Source organism: Anoplopoma fimbria, chromosome 20 (genome assembly GCF_027596085.1).
Source record: "Anoplopoma fimbria isolate UVic2021 breed Golden Eagle Sablefish chromosome 20, Afim_UVic_2022, whole genome shotgun sequence".
Lineage (NCBI taxonomy): Eukaryota > Metazoa > Chordata > Actinopteri > Perciformes > Anoplopomatidae > Anoplopoma > Anoplopoma fimbria.
In genome coordinates this window covers 9192645-9208717 of record NC_072468.1, presented here as the reverse complement: position 1 = coordinate 9208717, position 16073 = coordinate 9192645, and the positions used below count along the sequence as shown (strand labels likewise).

General features: G+C 43.0%; 2 protein-coding genes across 4 annotated transcripts; both read right to left on the bottom strand.

The window, feature by feature from the left end:
- Positions 1-125: 125 nt before the first annotated feature.
- Positions 126-5165, bottom strand: LOC129109966 (collagen triple helix repeat-containing protein 1-like). Of its 3 annotated transcripts, XM_054622121.1 has the most exons (5): positions 4992-5165; positions 3920-3997; positions 2005-2223; positions 1672-1888; positions 126-614 (listed from the first exon to the last, which is right to left on the bottom strand). In XM_054622121.1, the coding sequence occupies exons 1-5, from the start codon at positions 5103-5105 to the stop codon at positions 472-474; spliced, it is 771 nt and encodes a 256-aa protein (XP_054478096.1). In that variant the 5' UTR covers positions 5106-5165; the 3' UTR covers positions 126-471. The 3 variants fall into 3 exon arrangements, with proteins under 3 accessions (XP_054478096.1, XP_054478097.1, XP_054478098.1); XM_054622122.1 differs by lacking the exon at positions 3920-3997; XM_054622123.1 differs by lacking the exon at positions 3920-3997 and having other exon boundaries at positions 5034-5165.
- Positions 5166-5488: 323 nt separating this feature from the next.
- LOC129109392 (frizzled-6-like) lies at positions 5489-15024 on the bottom strand. Its single transcript, XM_054621452.1, has 8 exons — positions 14829-15024; positions 13141-13603; positions 9737-9933; positions 9065-9644; positions 8542-8961; positions 7607-7755; positions 7117-7506; positions 5489-7012 (listed from the first exon to the last, which is right to left on the bottom strand). Exons 2-8 carry the CDS (start codon positions 13324-13326, stop codon positions 6856-6858), a joined length of 2079 nt encoding a protein of 692 aa, XP_054477427.1. The 5' UTR covers positions 13327-13603; positions 14829-15024; the 3' UTR covers positions 5489-6855.
- Positions 15025-16073: the final 1049 nt, after the last annotated feature.

The following is a 16073-nucleotide window of genomic DNA, read 5'->3' as shown; positions in this document are numbered from 1 at the left end:
GTGTTTGATTTATATAATTACATTAAATGTATAACTTTTAGCTACACTGAATTTAACGCAGGGTATTTACAAGCTCCTTAATGTCACATGTAGTTATAAAGCTGGAGTTAAATTCTTTAAAAAAAGATGACTTTATTAACAGTAATAATGAATACAAAAATGTCACATGAGTACATAGTTTAAATATTGTCAATGTCTTGTCACAATGTCTGTTGAATGGTTACTGTATTACCAACAGCAGCACCCATAAGCAGGAAAGCTACAGTACAACATTTATTTCTGGTGGACAGAATCACACAGTATTCTTGTTTATAGGCCTGTCAACTAGTATTTAAAAAAAGAAAACATTCAAGTTACCATCAGTGATGCTGTGACGCCTCAACAAACCGTACCTGATCGTTTAGGATGGTCAAATAACACACTGCCACACTACCAGGACCGGCCCCTCCCTGACATGTAACTCTCTTTATTTTATTTTGGCAGTTCCTCAATGATAATCCTGGATACTGAATTCCACCCTGTAGATGCGTCACCTCTGGGATAGTCAGCACAGGTCCCCACCCACACAGCCACATCCACCAGCCCTGCTTTGACCCCCTCACACAGCCCTTCAACTGCAGAGAGGGAGAAGAAAAAAAAGAAGACGGTACAAATGAGTTTCAGGGAACAACCCAAACTGCTTCCAGAGATGGAAATTGTTTCCTGACACAGTGATGAACTTTCCAGATTGGAAGAGAGTAACTTTAATTAAAAGGCTGTTGGCGAGGCTTTAAAGCATCTACAGCAGTTAAATAAGCACTGAAAAGGGAATACCTAGACATTTATGGGAAATGTGCTCCCTTGCCGAGAGTTAGATGAGCTCTCTTCCGGTTAGCTTAGCTTAGCACGAAGAGGTGACAGCTAGCTTAGCTCTGTGCGAAGATAACACAAAAAAAAAGAATACATTTTTAATTTTTATTTTAAAGGAGTAAAGTCGCTAGCCTTGTCTGGGTTCACAGCTAACGGAAGCTTGGAGCAGTAACTTCCGGAAGGCCACTGGTGAAAACATTAGGAAGTTAAGTGCTGCTGGCTAAGAAATACTGCAGCACAAACACCCCTCTAAACCGCAACTTCACATTTTTATAGTCAGGTTTTTGCAAGGACTAAACAAACTAGATATAACTTGTTACTTTGAGAGCTTTAAAGGTGCCACTGGGCGGATTTTGTCACATTTGGACGTAGCAAGGCTAACAGGGGCGGCTGTGGCGTAGTGGAGAGCAAGGTAGTTCTCCAATCAGAGGATCGGTGGTTCGATACCCGGCCTCGGCAGATGTGTCCTTGGGCAAGACACTTAACCCCAAGTTTCTCCCGAAGGCTTGCCATCGGTGTGGACTGGATGTTGCATGGTAGCCTGTCATCAGTGTGTGAATGGGTGAATGATATGTAATATAATACTGATTGTAAGTCGCTTTGGATAAAAGCGTCTGCTAAATGACTGTAATGTAATGTTTCCCCCTGCTTCCAGTCTGTATGCTAAGCTAAGCTCACTGGCTGTAGCTAAAGCTCATCTAGCTAACGTGTAACTCTTGTATTTCCCAAAATGTTGAACTGTCGCTTTAAGCTAAAGCATTATATAGCACTGGAAAAACATGTTTTTAGTTAAGGTTTATTACACAATGCCTTGAGTCGTACCTGAGGACGTTCTGTGGATGTTGATGGTTGAGTTGAGCTCAGGACTCCCTTGGTCTAAGTAGATGATGGACTCTATGGGCAGGGGTCCAGTGCACTCGGCTCCATTGAAGGTGAAGTACCACCTCTGGCAGCATGCGTTTTTACACTTGAGTCTGAGGGAGCCACTGAAGAGGACTCTGAGGGCGCTGTCCGAACGCAGCTTGGTGAACGTACAGTCCTGCAAACGCAACATAGGGCGGTTTGGCCACTTCAATACATTGTGGTGTTTGTATAAGATTTCTGTGAATTGGTTAAATGATTGAAATGGACACCCACATTCCCCATTATACTTACAGCTATTTTTCCCAGGTCAATGCCATAATTCAGAGAGTTCCAGGCGCACTGCTTGTAGTTGGGCCTCCAGGGTTCCTCAAAGATCTCGTTGATGCACTCGCCTTTCTCGCCTTTGAGCCCGTCGCGGCCGGGGATGCCCGGCGTCCCCGGGATGCCGTTGTTTCCGGGGTTACCCTCTCTGCCAGGGGTGCCTGCTGGTCCCTGAATGCAACTGCCAAACTGCGGGAAAAAAATTAATTAAAAAAAGGGGAAAAGGAAGTAGTGATGAAGGATTCAGGAATGCAACAACATAAGTAGAGTCTATTGTTATCCAACTTCCTGTTTCAGATTTTCTTTCTTTCTCCCTGGGGGGATAGGTCCCTGTTTTTGGGGCTGCATGCAACTAAATGCTGCCATTCATCCAACCATCACACACAAGAAGCCCGATTAAACCTCATTAACTAGTGGCATAAAGAAATACACTGCCAAAGGGCTTGAATAAAGTGTAAAAACAGATGTGATCCGGACCAAGGCAAAGCAATAGAACCAGCAACCGTGAGGCCATGAAGCAAGTGGATGACAGATCGTGTGTTAATGAGGAACTAAATAAAGGCCCGGTGACATCCTGAATTAGTAGGTGTTCGGCCACACGACTAACGGTGTGATTCATTGTCCAGCCGAGTCTCCTGCTTTGTTTAAACAGATGCTGATCTTACTCAAGCTGACTCAGACAAACAGAGAGAGGAGGGGGGGCTTTTGAAACTGCCCTACCACATACAGAGACTGACACAACGACGATCCAAATAGCTTTATGTGTTCCTCAAAGAGACATTTCAACCAACAGATTACAGTGCTTGGGTCAACTTTTTTAAAGTTGGGTTTTATTTTTGGCTCTGTGATCTGTAAGTGTCATACACTCATTCATTTAGTCTGGGCTCAGACATAAACCGACATGTAGAAGTGCTACCTCGCCCTTAAGCAAACGCTAATGCCAAAAGAATTCGGGGTTTGGGCTTTTTTGCTCGGTCATTGCTGCCCTTTAGCTTAGCGTGCAGCTGTGGAGCAGTTTTACAGGCACATGGCCAAAAGGCATTTAAAAAAAAGAAAAAGAAAAAGTCCCCATAAGCAGAAGAGGAGAACAAAGAGTTTTTACTCCAGTATCAACATCTTGTCTGGACTTGAGTCCCTGAGATGAGGTAGAAAAAAAATATATATCCAATGACTTGAATCTGGAAAATGGCTTTAATGTGGGGAGGCTTTAATGTGTTCAATAGTCTAATGCCAGCTGCTGCGAAACAGATGCTTGCGTCTGCTTTTGCCATTAGCATGCGGCTATGCTGGAGCAACCTGGAGATGTGAGGTCTGATGTCATCTCTATGGGCAAACTGGGAAGTCTGTAATGGGACCAACAGATTGATATGCATGTGTTGTAATAGATCTGGAATTTGTCCTGAAGGAAAAGGGACAAAAGTTCCAAGCACCTCGGCTAATAGGCAGCTAAATGTGAAAATACAGAGCCAGTCTGGTTGATATTTAGCAAGGAAACGTCTCAGAGTTTTATTAAGGGTTGGGTTTCTGGAGACATTTCAAAGCAGACTAATGAATGAAACCTCTGTCTTTAATATGCAACACAGCTGACTTTTATATCAGCTTCCAGTCTGCTGTTTCTGTAGTGGTGCTGCCAGTCTGCATGAATTACACACTCCAGCTCCACTGAATGTTAGTAGCACAAAGTCCATTACTGTAACTGAAGCACAAAGGCTGCATTTGCCGCAAGAAAGTGCTGAGGAATCAGTAGTGTTTCATGCATTAGTCAACACCGAAGCAAGGGGCTGAAGCTCTCCAGGAGCATGCACAGCGGGGATATAATGCCTGGCTTTGAGACTTTTTAGATTGCAGGATCTCAGGAGGATGCAAGACAGGATTTTATGATTACCATGTTGTTCAAATTGGCAGCTCTTCCTTCTCCAGAGTGTCTAGTGCAGTTGGGCTTTTCTGCGTCATTCCCAGTGCACTAGATACAAATGGTAACATAAGGTGCTATTCATTATATCCCTCTGCTGTGGTCTCTCAAATGCGACTCATGACTCTGGAGGATAATGGAGAGCAACTGCTTGTTGTGGTTCCCAAAGTGGGGTATGCAGACTTCTAGGAGTCCCTAAGGGCTGAGTCCCAGCAAAATAATAAACACCCGTTTCACTTTCAGTTGAATCCCCCAGAGATTGAGGAGAGAAATGTGTGTCCACTTTGTTCCTTCTCTCTCCAACTTCAGCAAAGCAAGGAGGCTTATGCGATTCTAAACAAGGATACTCAAAGATTGGGGTAGGTCTGAATTGAAAAAGTTGAGCCCTGCTTTTGTATTTTTAAATATATATATCATTTCAGAATCCCCCCCCACACCATTTTCACCTTGTAAGACAGACAGATAACAAAGAGAGAGACAGATGGACAGTATGAGCCAGATCCCAACTTCCTGTTGGGGATTTTTTTTGTTCTCAGTCCACTCAGTCTGCTGGAGAGCAGCCAGACTTGGAATAATAGAGAACCAGCTGACCACACAAAAGCTATAAAACAGCATGTCTCATCTGCTGCGGTGACCAGGTACTTTTGGAAAAGTTGTGACCAAACACATATTGCACTGTAAGCATACATGTGGATGCATCAGCATATTGCTTTACTTATGTATTTTTGTTTGGGGTTAAATCAGTCGTTTAAAGTTAGCACTGGCAAACAGTGCAAAAAAAAAAGTTTTCTCAGTATGAGTTGCAGGAACTTAAAAAGTAAAGTGCCTCATGAATGTTGAAATAGATGCATTACAAATACAACAAAGCACGACAAATGGCAATAAATCCACTTGAGTATAATTGCTATAATTTCACGTGTGCCCATTTTAAATTAATTTCCGTGAAGGAAAACAAAAAAAATCGGTCCAAATCGCATACATCTCTCGTGGAATGGGCACGTGTCTTAGTGTCCTAGTTTTTTTTGGTAATGATCATAGATCTTACCTTGTCGGCGTCAGGATCCTTTCGGTATCCTCTATTTCTCACCTTTTCCACGCCATAAAGAGGTAAAGCCAAGCAGACAAGAAGCAGCACGCGGGCAGCGAGAGGAGACATCATGCATAACAGACGGCTGCGGGCGACAGTTCGACTCCAGCTCCAGACAGCTCTAGTCCAGAGGAGGGCAGGACGAGGAGGGAAGGAGGGAAGGAGCCAGTCAACTTGCAGAAGAGTTCTCTGAGGAAAAAAAAAGTCTGACAACATCCCTGTGATGGACATATATGGGCTGTAAAGGAGTGCCAGTGTACACAATATGGAGTTAATGTGATCATTTGACTCTTTTTGACTTTTTTTTAAGTGAAATCTATCATAAATAGCAGTGACTGACTCACACATATTGTTTTATTCAATTATATTTTTATTAAAATGAAATTGGATTGATACAAAATTCAGCAGACAAAATAGGCTACATTTATTAAAAAAAAAAAAAAAACAGTAAAAATGGCTCACAAAAGATTTATAGAGCATTTCATAGACTACACTAAGTCTAAGATGCGACCCCTGTCCACATGCCAGAATAAGAATATACAGGTACAACAGAAAATGACTCCCTTTTAATTGGCGTTATTGGAATGGTCTCCCAAATATAAAAAGGCACAGAGCCTCAAGGGAAGAATCAATCCCTTAAACAGCAAAACAGACATTACAGCATGACAGATACATCACAGAAGGGATTCTGGAAGCACTTTAAGGAGAAATATATGGTCTGTGACCATATGTTATTTTTAACCCCTGACCAAACTTCTCTCTTTTTTTCTGTTAGTTAATGACTATTCATACGTACTTATTAGTGGTTTGTTCTTCTTTTGATAAATAGTGCAAAGCCCATTTGATCCGTTTCCTCAATCCGATTTCTAAATCATATGGATTTACACACAGGTAGACATCACACGTGCACAACATCTGTCGCTTCTTTGAAGTCCTTTGAAGATGAGGAACTACTCAAGGGAAGGCACATTTTTGTAGAAAACTATAAAGCTGTACTTTATCCAAATTCACAGGACACTTCTTTAAAAAGAGAAGTCTGCACAATATGTGTTTGTGCAATAGAAACTAGTACTAACGCAAAACAAACATTAAGTAAAAGTACAGTCTTTGAAAAAAAACGTATAAAATCAAAATTCAGCATTGTCTAAAAACCAAGTACAGTTTAAGAGTAAGCCTTTATCAAAGGAGCAGTTAAGAACACACTTTGTGTATTACAAGATGAGTCTTTTCGCGGGAAACCATCTTTCTAGGAAAAACAATAAGACATTCATAAAACTGTTTTACCGCAGGAAGACTTTTTTTGAAGTAGAATGTTTGGCAATATCATGACCTTTCTTATCATAACTCTCAGTGTAGCGACTAGTCCAGTGAAAGACTGTTTCTAATAAAACAAAAATAATATTTACATTTATATTGCATGTATTTTCTAGTCTGCATTCAATGCTATTGAGCTACAAATCTACAAAAACAGTAGACCTAAAGTTTTTACATTGGTATCACATTGGTAGTTGTGTAGGTGGAGCACAGCTGAGCTGTTGCAACATTTAGGTATATAGCAAATGGCCAAAAAGCTCAGTAAAGCTGAAAGACACAGCCACTTTCAATAATCCAACCCCTTTAAATCCTGAGCTAAAACCCAGATTCTGGTCCAAACATACCACATTTAAAATACTAGAGGTATGCGATATGTTGCTGGCAACAAACATTCACTGACTACAAGGTAACCAATACAATCATGCACAGACACATGAAACAAGTGGGACTGGTTGGATTCAAGGTGGATGGATGCAGGGACAAATTTGGGGATGGGTGAGATGTCTCATCAGTTGCTTTCCCTTGCGCCCTTGCTCTCCTCGGGCACCTGGTGAGCCAGCTGGTGGCCGGGGTCCTGGACGGTCCTGTGTGATAGGTTTAAAGCCGGATGCTGCTGCGCACTGGGGCCCTGCCTGGCCTCTGACAGCTCGCTCCTCGGAGTCATCCTAAAGCAGCACATCAGGGATTATCAGTAAGCAGAGTAAGTGTTACATCTGTGCTTATCAGAACCAAAAAGATAGCGAACGTATTTCACTTCTGTCTCACTTACCTCCCATCTGGGACTCTGTGCATGCTCCCGGAGCGGCTGCTGATCTTACAGGAGCTCCCCCCTCTGCTACGCCTCTCTCCCCCTTCCCTCTCCCCCCTCCTGGAGCTTCGGCTGGAGGTGCCCCTGTCCAGGTGCTCCCTTACCGAGGCCTCAGACTGAGAACCGTGCGCGCGGGGCTCGTGATTGCCCAGCGCAGAGGCCCCTTGATTGGTTGCGCTGGCTGACGCGCTTGTGGGTGCGGCGCCGGTGCTCGTGCCCATGGACTTGGAGATGACCTTGAGCTTGTGGGAGTTCGGCTTGTAGTGATGCTTCTTGTGCTGGACACGGCTGTTGTGCTTGAGGAAGAACTCGCAAGACTCCTGCAGCACCCGGCGGCTCTCACTGATTGGACTGCGGGACAGAGAACATGAGGGTTTATGGTGAAAATGCAGATTCGTTACTCATGGAAACTGAATTTGAACATGTGAAAGGACATGAGACATGGTCTTACTCTCTCTTGCGGGTCCTGTTGAAGAAGTAGGCCCACTCAGAGCAGGTTTTTTTACTGCTGACCCAGAACACGGCAGATATTCCGACCACCAGCGTCATTAAGTATTTCACCAGAAACAGGGAGAGGTCAGGGCGGTCGTGCTCTTTTGTCTGGAACAAAGAGACATAAACAAACTGTCATTGAGTCATAAACTACAACAAAACCAATTTAAAAGACAAAATCAAGCTTTTGAACTTTAGGGCTCATACACTGATATTTACCAGATGACTAAGCTACCGTTTTATTGTTCTTTTACGTTTTCTTTGATTTTTCCTCTTTCTCCTGATCATTGTCACACATTAGCTCCTGTAATACACAACACATTTTTGGACTAATAGTGGTTTCTATATGGACAGCTATTTTAAAATGAATTATAAAAAACAACAGATGTTTTGGGATCGATAATGAATGTCATGTATTTGTTTTTTTGTAATGGATATTTATGGAAAAATGTCCTTCAGAAGTTCAGAAGGCAGCTCACAAAGAGTTTATTTTTATTTATGTTGTATCCATTGTTGTTTTCACCCCAATACTGTCCTCTCAATAAAACACCTTAATACCTTCTGTAAGTGCCCTTTTTTTGTAGCTATTTGTGTTAAATGATGTAATCAGACCACATCTAGAGCTTCGTTTGACCCTGATTTTTAAAACTTTGAAACAATATTAGGCCTTTGAGCATTTATTAGTAATTTCAACATTTAGAACGTACATTGACCTTGCCCTTTTTACACATGCTAACATTAGCTTTTCGCTCCCTTTTAGTCAACCATAACATGCCGCAGACCTTTAAACCAACAGGATCAACCTTGAGTTTGAAAGTCTTTTCTAATGTCTCCTTTGGCCTTTACTTGTTCAGAGTGCTAACACCTTCTGCAGGGGGATTAAGCCACGCCTACCTTGTAGGAGCAGGGGATGCTGTACTCTTGACAGCGGTCGTTGATCCAGGTACTCTCCCAGGTGCTGCGGTGACTCTGTTCGTAGGTGTAGCAGGCTAACAGGGTGACCAGCGGGACCAGGTAGAGGCAGCTGAACACTCCGATGCGGATCATGAACTTCTTCAGCTTCTCCTGGTTGCGCTCGTCGTGCTGGATGACCTGCCGCACGTGGTTTAGAGAGACGATGCCCGCCAGGATGAGGAAGAGGCCGACCACGACGCCCACACACAGAGGGGCCAGGACAAAGTAGCGCAGGGCGTCCAGGTCGTAGAGACCCACAAAGCAAACTCCGCTGATGTTGTCCCCTTCGACCTTGTTCAGAGCCAGCAGCATGACGGTAAGCACCCCGGGGATCCCCCAGGCAGCAGAGTGGAACCACACCTAAAGACAGAAGCCACGTGGATCAATAATTTCAACAGCTGCCAGGAACTTGCATTTGCTCAAATTTTACATTTACATTTTTGTAAATTCTTAAAACCTTTACCGCTTTCTTTTCTATGGCCTCACAGCTCCACTTGGGTCCAGCTGCCAGGAACCAGGTGATGGTGAGGATGACCCACCAGACGATGCCGGCAATGGAGAAGAAGTAGAGCAGCATAAAGAGTAGAGTGCAGCCTTTACTCTGAGAGCCCAGCACCACCGTGTCCACGGCGGCAGGGTGAGACGCTTTGGTGCAGGCCGCATTGTTCCCCAGCAGGAAACCGATGAAGTATATGAGCGACACGAAGCTGTAGCAGACGGCGTAGAAGATTATGGGGCGCTCCGGGTAGCGGAAACGTTTGACGTCGATGAGGAAAGTGAGGAAGGTGAAGAGCGTGGCGCCCAAGCAGATGATGGAGCACACGCCGACGAAGTTCTTGGCGAATTCGATGTCGTGGGGTTTGAAGTACATGTTGGAGCAAGGCGGAGCACAGTCCTGGGCGCCCAGGAAAGATGAAGCGTAACCCGGTTTGGTCTTCAGCTGCAGTGGGCACCAGAAGCCAAGGTCCCGCTTAGCTGATGAGGAGGTCAATGGAGTGGTTGCAGGGAGTGTCGGACCACCGGGAGAGCCACATGGGTCCAAACTAATTTAAAAAACAAATAAACAAACCCTTGAATGGACTGATCAACCACAGGTCTTGCTCTTGTGGATTGTGTGTAATTGTGGTTTTCTTACCTGTCACACTGTAGCTCAGGAGGCCAGGTGATACCAAAAATACGGATATCCTCCTCGCAGTCCGACAGGACGGCCTCGCACTGCTCTCGGCATGGATGGATCACCGTGTTTTCCTCGGTGCATGCTGGGACAAAGGCTTGGCACAGGAAGTGGTGGACGTCTGGAGAGCAGCGCAGGTTTGCCAGGGGCATGAACGGCTGGAGATAGAGAGACAAGTCAGAGACAAGCTGGTCAATATGAGAGGTTGCGAGCCGTGCTTGACGTTGATCTGAACATACATGAACTTGCCCAGTGTGTTCTAAGAGAGAACATATACACACTGTGTGAGTTTAAGCACCTTTTATCATAAAAAATTAAGCATTTACACTTTCAGACCAAAAACATTGCTTTCAACCCTGAAAACATGATCACTTCATGCAGATAATAGCAATCCTTTTTCTTGTGAATTGAATTTGACGTCTTGAAGCCTGCAGGATAAAATGGGTGAAAGAAAAACAAGACTTTAGATGACCTGGTTATAATAACCCATAGACATATAGAAGTGGTGATGATGGGTCACAAGTAAACTTTGCTTCTTTATGGGGAGTTACAAACCATATACGTATTAACTTCGTTTTGTTGATCTGCAGTGATCTATAGCGCCACACAAAGGGGCCCATTCACTGGCTGGGAACCATATTCTTCCGTTTCAACACGCTGGTCAAAAGCTTTAGGACTGAGACGCAGAGGGGAGGGGGGGGTTATTATAGGTGGCAGGAAATGACTGCTCGGACGTTTGGAAACACACAACGACTGGCCAGGAAGGCTGGAATGCGCAGAGCTGTTGATAGGTTAGGCTGCTGCTGAGCCACTGTATTAGTGTATCTACAACAAAATGTGTGGATTTACCAGTTGCATGCACAGTTTACCCTGAAGACGACTTGATTCAAGTTAAACAAGTGATGTTTCTAAATCCTTGGATTTTGAGTTAGTATATATTTTATAGGCTCCTTTATTATTGCTTCTAAACTACTATGTGCACTAATACCACCTGGATGTTTTAGAAGCAGTGCAGACTCTTTGTTTAAACCTCATCAACCATTACCAGACCAACATGCATGAACTGTCAGCCTCTAATGCTAATATTTGTACACAAAACAAACGCATACATTCCAACACAGTGGACTATTCAATGTTTCCTCTTGACTTTTTTTTTTCTGAAATCCAGTCTGGCAGTAGGCCCGTGTCTCTGGGGCCTGGGCTTGCCCTCTCTGACAGTAAGCGTCCTTGTTTCTCTCCTGTGGAGGTCCCGGAGTTCCTCGCAATTCCTCCCCATTGCTCAACAATCTGACCTTTATTTGCTTCACAGCAGAGTTACTGTAAAAACTGCCCTCGTTTCAGAAACTTTCAAACAGGATCAGCAGAACAAGTTGAGCTGATTCGCTCTTAAAAGCGAAAATCCTCTGCGGATAATTTCATAGCAAAGTATTTCAAGGATTAAATGTTTCTAGAAAATCACTTTTCAAACTCTCACTCAAACTTTTAAGACTCTCAAGTGTTTCCCTGTCCGTTACAGTACATCAATTACTCTTCCCATTATGTTTGTATTCTAACACTTCAAACTTTTCAGTTTCAAAAGCTGGCACACACGGTGGAATCTGGGACCAAGGGCGGAAAAAGGTTAACCCTCCTCCGGAAAATCCTACTGATAGGCTGGACTGAGCCCATAACGAAGCCGAAGTCTGCTTGATTATAGAGTCAGGGCGTTGTCATAAATCACTGTAAGCTTTCAAAGACAGCTATGTCTAGTATGTAATGTAGAATGTAGGCCAGGGATTGTAAGCAAGTCACCTGGGAGACAGAGCTGTAGAGGCAATACCCTGTACAGGGGGGAAATGAGTGAGTGATTAACAGAGAGAATACTCGTCGTGGTATGCCGGGAAGGCTTTGTGTGAGAGACTGGGTGTGTCCCTCCCCTTCCTCTAGAAATCAAAGGCCCCTCACAACAAAGTCGATGAAGTTGCCCGTGGCCAAGGTTGCTGCTGTGAAATAAGAAGCCTATACCTTTGCCAGATGCCACACAAAAGACTCCTTCAACAGATCACTGTTCACGCTCAACACTCTGACACCAAATGTGTGTAACCAAACCCTGGCAGGAATGCCAGGACTCTAAACGCATCTCTACAGAAATTGAGTTCATGGCTGAGAAGAGACACAAGACCACACTTGGTCTACAAAGACATGTTAAAAAAAAACAAGGACAGTGACAAAAGTCGAAATTTGAATTGTCCTCACTTTGTAGAAAAATATGAATTATAATGATACTGCAGTTATTGTGCATATCTTTCCACTTTTTTGATGAGAGGCTAATATCTTTTGTTGACATATTTGTGAAAAAAACTATCCGAACAAGTGTCCGGGTAGGCGTTTCCCATGGCAACTGTTGACTGACATTTGAGTGTCGGCATAACTAGGAAATGCGCAATCAACTTTTGTGGTGCAAGTTATAACCCTGCCATCATACAAATAATGATATAAAACATCCCAATTCAGAGCAAGTGTATAATTTCATAGTTATCATGTTAACAACAACAATACAAAAGAACATATTGACTAGAGAGTGCTCTATAACAACCGGGTATGATTTGTCAACAAACAGTGGCTGGTGAATTGTGTTTTCTTGTTAATGATCATCACAAATCGTAATTACGGTTCAATCAATATGCGCTTCTGAAGGCTAACAGACACTGACATTTATAGACTAAAGCCACTGACAGCACTAATAGCAGCACAGTGCATTGAAATTATTTTGAGATTAAATTGACTGTCGTTAAATATGCGACTTGAATTATCATTATATTTACAAGCAGATGAAGCTTCCTTTTTCTATCATAGGCCAATATAATTATAACTCTCCATGGAAACCCAGACTGATGAGATTCTTTAAAATGTGGGTAAGCAGCTGTGAAACCACTTAACATAAAGTTTCCCCCTTAAAGCACTTTAAGGTCGGGAGAAGCAATTTATTCCTAACTGTATGACAGTATCACAGATATATTCGGTATCAGTGTGTTCCAGTTCATCATTGAAGCTCATACCTCATATATTCTGAATGGTTTTTTTTGGGGAACTTTTTGGGGGAATTTTAACAATGTTTAGTGTTAAACCAAATACTTGCAAAAATCACAATTTAAAAGGCAGGATCAAATCTGTTTGGTCTTTAAATAAAGAATTGATTGAGAAAAGTCATAACCAAACAATACATACAATATGTTTAAATTAAAAAAATGTAACTGCATATTTTACATACTACTGTTTTATAAATAAATAAGTGAATAAGTAAACAAAACTCTATTGGAAGTGAACAAGATTGATTGGCTAATGCCCAACAAGGCCAATATTATGAGGATGCGATGAGGACTCACCTCCATATTAGCTGCTGCGATATCTTGGTCGTAGTGCGCCATCATGTTGGGAAAGAAGGTCATGTTGTAGGGCATCCCTAAGCATCGATGCACTTTGATGGGCTCACAGGTAAACAGGCTGTGGGCACTGCAGCTTCCCACCCATATCAGAGCCAGGCACGCCCACAGTGGTCCTGGCATCTGCATTGCAAGGCTGATTTGAAGTGTGTGAGTGAATTTTTGTGTGTGTGTGTGTGTGTGTGTGTGTGTGTGTGCGCGTGCGTGTGTAACCTAGAACAGGTTTCTTTTTGGCTCAGTGGGAGGATATCTTGGCCCAAACGTTGAATTCCACTGGCTCACACTGTCATCCACATTTCACTTCTCCTGGGGTCATCTCAATGGAGCTGATGGGCATAGCAGCAGGTAACACTTTCCCATCATTGGTCAGCATGTACCTCTGGGTCACACAAAGAATCCCACATCCCTGAAAATAAAGTAATTATATTAAAATGGATTCACACTTTCATCTACAAAGCAACTAAAACTTATCTTGAGAGGCTCGTTTTGGCACACAAGTTAATCCCGTATTTGATGAAGATTTGTCTTCAGGAACCACAGCTGAGAAGATTTTTGTAAGTGGTTATTACTGCATTTACTACAGAATTGCAGAGCAGAGACAGACCGAAGCCCTATCATCAAAGCAGTCTATCACACAACCTCTCTTTGTAATCATCAACTAAAGGATGAAATTAGGTTTAGCAAATTAAAATTAAAATGAATCAAGCATTTTCCAGGGCACCTCTAGCAGTCCCATGAGGTCCTCATACTCCAGTTTGAGACTGTTTTGGAGACACATCAGTCAAATGCAATTAGGGGGACTAAAATCCAGTCAATCCACGTGCTCACTTTAAATGCATGTTTTAACACTAGGTGGGGAATGCTAAAGAGCCAGGCTGATTCAGTGGAATGAGTCTCAGCTTGTTGATGCACATTAAACTGTGTCACTGTTTCACACACTAGACTAAAAAAAAACCTCTAGAAAGCCTGACAGAATGTAATGCTTTTCTAATGAATACAAAAGCAAAGTATCATTAGGTTTAGGTTTCCATTGGGGCCCACACATGACTAGTTTGGGATTTCAAAGAATAAAAGAGTAAAGCTGTTTATGTGTGTGCTTGAATTCCTGATGATTATCAAATACTGATGTTATCAATGGTGGTAAGAGTTTATCTAATATTACCACACCACTGTTTATGTTAAGTAACCACCTTCAACAATGCTCATTGTGCAGAGTGTAGGCATGCAAGTTGGTTGATTATTAGCATAGACTTTTTGGTTGATTATTAGCATAGACTTTTTGGTTAGCATATTAGCAATGATTAAAGAGACAGTAAAAGTTAGCAAAGCAGATAGTTGACACGTTCCACCAGCAACAAGACGTCCTGTTTCAAGCACACATGTAAAGTTAGTAAAAAAAAAAGTGAAAACGTCCATATCACATCACGTTGCACAGGACTTAGCATATATTAGTATGTCAGTCTGTCGCGGGCAGGAAAGACGTTTTCCCGTAAATTAGACGCCAAAGGCGGTGAGGGAGTACAGTAAACATCCCTGCCTCGGTCGCTGCCATGGTACGGCGGCCGAAACCAACTTCGGTTCAAGAAAGTAAACACAACTATGAGGGCGAAACACGAAACACGAGCACTTACCCCCAACAGACAGCCCAGGAGTTCGTACAACAACCGACTACATGAATGCTCGGTGGTGCAATTCTGTGGGGAGTTTGGTAGCGTGTTTCCTGCGACAAGCTCCAGCACAGTCCCTCTGTCTTTTCTTGTCCCGGCTGCTGTGAAAGGAAGCTGCCTTCAAGTGCGTTTGGGAAAGTCGCAATTTCGTTATGAACCGGTGTGAGCGCTTAACAGATACGTTCATCCAACAGATGGCATTACAACGATACGTACATCAAAACCTTCTGGTGGAAAATATCGATGTTCAAATAAAAAAATGTTGGTTAGTTTCTCAATCAATGCAAAGGGGGCACGTGGATACACCGGCAGCAGCACTCAGGGATTGACGGGAGCACTTGAACGCTGCACATGAGCAGATGAGCACATGAAGGATGGGACACTGCAAGGCCACATGCCTGGGATATAACCTGCAAAGAATTTCCGAAATTCAAATTTGTGAAAAATTAGATGTAAGGTTTTAATTAAGAAAGTCAACGAGTGAATGTTTTTTTTTTTGTTACATTCGGTGGATTATTTTAAACATTCATATCAACAGGAGTTGTTGTCGCTGGATGGGGATTAGTGGGTGAGGATGCTGTAGTTTTGCTGAATACCGCTGGATGGAAGATGTTTATAAATGTATTCCAGAAAAAGGACTACAAATCAGTTTACAGATAATGAAGAACTATAGCCACACAATGTGATAAAGGCTATGCAATTAGAAAAAGTCTATTTTAGGCACCGTACAGATAACTTCTCACATATTAAATGTGAAGTAAATAGGATTATATAGATATAAAAACCCTTATTAGTTTTCTTATTGGACATTAGTGGAGCAGCCACTTATTACAGTAACAATCAATGAGACTATTCCTCATTTACTGTAGGAAATCCTACGAGGACCCCTGGTGTCCCCTGCCGGCTCATATCGTACTGTACACACACACACACACACACACACACACACACACACACACACACACACACACACACACACACACACACACACACACACACACACACACACACACACACACACACACACACACACACACACAGAGGCGTTCACACAACTTGCCGTGTCCCAATTATCCAGCTGGGGGCGCTGTATCCGCCCTCTATGTCCACGTTCATGTGACCGCCGCGCAGAGGCGGGGTTATAATGTAACAATTTAGGTGCTACAGCCTAACCAATAAAGTGTCCGCGATCGCCGAGCGCATCTGCTC

What these genes read in the sequence shown, in the direction of transcription:
- LOC129109392 (XM_054621452.1), bottom strand. Translation starts at nt 13,326, where the DNA reads ATGCAGATGCCAGGACCACTGTGGGCGTGCCTGGCTCTGATATGGGTG. An exon ending in CCTGAGCTACAGTGTGACAG is followed by an intron (nt 9,645 to 9,736) that starts GTAAGAAAACCA and finishes TTTTTAAATTAG; the next exon opens with TTTGGACCCATGTGGCTCTC. An exon ending in CACAGAGTCCCAGATGGGAG is followed by an intron (nt 7,013 to 7,116) that starts GTAAGTGAGACA and finishes GTGCTGCTTTAG; the next exon opens with GATGACTCCGAGGAGCGAGC.
- LOC129109966 (XM_054622121.1), bottom strand. Translation starts at nt 5,105, where the DNA reads ATGATGTCTCCTCTCGCTGCCCGCGTGCTGCTTCTTGTCTGCTTGGCT. An exon ending in CTGCCAATTTGAACAACATG is followed by an intron (nt 2,224 to 3,919) that starts GTAATCATAAAA and finishes TTTTTCCCGCAG; the next exon opens with TTTGGCAGTTGCATTCAGGG. An exon ending in CATCCACAGAACGTCCTCAG is followed by an intron (nt 615 to 1,671) that starts GTACGACTCAAG and finishes CCCTCTCTGCAG; the next exon opens with TTGAAGGGCTGTGTGAGGGG.